This window comes from Phytophthora parasitica (genome assembly GCF_000247585.1).
Source record: "Phytophthora parasitica INRA-310 unplaced genomic scaffold supercont2.4, whole genome shotgun sequence".
In the NCBI taxonomy this organism is placed as follows: Eukaryota; Oomycota; class Peronosporomycetes; order Peronosporales; family Peronosporaceae; genus Phytophthora; species Phytophthora nicotianae.
Genome location: NW_008648990.1, coordinates 2,226,266 through 2,227,686, shown reverse-complemented (window position 1 = coordinate 2,227,686; position 1,421 = coordinate 2,226,266). Strand labels below are relative to the sequence as shown.

Below are 1,421 nucleotides of genomic sequence, written 5' to 3'. Positions count from 1 at the left end.
TGGTAGCTCCAAGCCACTGCCGAGTTCACAGGACCAGCAACTCCGCGAACCATCGCACTCAAAATCAGACCTTCGACATATACGGCGGCTACATTGACTTGGTGTCACGGAGCCACAACACCCCCGCATTTCGCAGTCCCGTGACATCAAGTCGCCGTTTCGGGAGACGTCGCCGTTTCTGATTTGGCGGCGCTTGCCCGACCGGCCTTACCTCTTCCAGCATACACGTACCTCTATGTGTCAGTCCCAGAAGTGCAGGAGATTGCTGCTGGGATTACCCAGAGGGGGCAAGGGCGGAACATCGACTGAGTGGTTCACCAGACCGGTTCTGCCTTAAATACTCTCAATGCTCTTCGGGCTGCTCAGGCACAGGTGAATGAGGTGGAATCCATACTCAATCGTGCTGACCAGGATCATCCCAGGAGCGAGATGGCAAATGTAGTTTTTAGCCGGGCTCTAGAGCGTGCTGATACCGCTCCTGTTCCAGATTACCGTCAATGGGAGCTGTCGTTAATGGACTTGGACGCGAATACGTTAGTAGAGCTCCGGGGTTTAGGGAAGCACACACGTCTTCTCCTGGTTCAGAAGCAGACGAGCGACATCTTGAACTGCCAGCTGGATGACGTGGAATCTCTGCTTCTCGGGTCCCAAGACAAGCTCAAGACTCCCCAGGATGAGGTCGTACACTTGTACACGAAGCTTGATGAAATCCAGCGGAGGTGACTCGAGTTGCGGAAGAACGCGGTCAGTTGGGCCAGGAAGTGCTAACTCGCCCGGCAGCACCAGCAGAGAAATCCATCCAATGGTTCATCATGATGACGAAATCTGATCTCTGAAGGGCGAACTGGGTTCTGTTCGCCAGCTGCTGGGTGTATTCCTGGAGGAGCGCAAGCAATGCTGTGAGCCGCTAGACCCAGCCGGAGTCGTACGCCATTTCTAACGACCTTGAACAATCGGTATCTTGGGTGATGTTGCTCCATTTCAATCGGACTTGGCAGCGTTGTCCAGAAGTTTAGTATGCGCATCTGGTATCCCTCGCGGTTGTTCCTTCAGCGAGACTGGGACTTCCGGTCACTGGGGCCAGCGCCAAGGATCACAAACTTCCGAGCCCGTCGTATCTTTCTCACCTACGACGCCATCCTTCACGAAAGGTCTGCCTTCGCAGTCAGTTCTCAGTTTACCCCGGATCCCTCAGTCTCCTTCCATTCATATGACAAAACCTTAACGGAGGAGAGGCCCGGGCGGCGGGTACGACGGATGACTCTACACAGGAGTTCTCGGACAGGAGTAGCCACGTCGAAGCGATTCACGAATAAAACGCGCGAAAGAGCGGGCATGGGGGTAGGCATTACCCGGATGTCTACTGACGGCGTTCACCAGACACGCCCTAGTTACGATGACCCTCTGACCGATTCTCGCAA

The 1,421-nt window shown here is 54.8% G+C and overlaps 1 protein-coding gene across 1 annotated transcript; it reads left to right on the top strand.

Moving 5' to 3' along the window:
* Positions 1-429: 429 nt before the first annotated feature.
* Positions 430-829, top strand: PPTG_21345 (hypothetical protein; the record flags this gene model as incomplete). The annotated part of the gene is made up of 2 exons (XM_008896598.1): positions 430-719; positions 790-829. 2 exons carry the CDS (start codon positions 430-432, stop codon positions 827-829), a joined length of 330 nt encoding a protein of 109 aa, XP_008894846.1.
* Between the last annotated feature and the right edge of the window lie 592 nt (positions 830-1,421).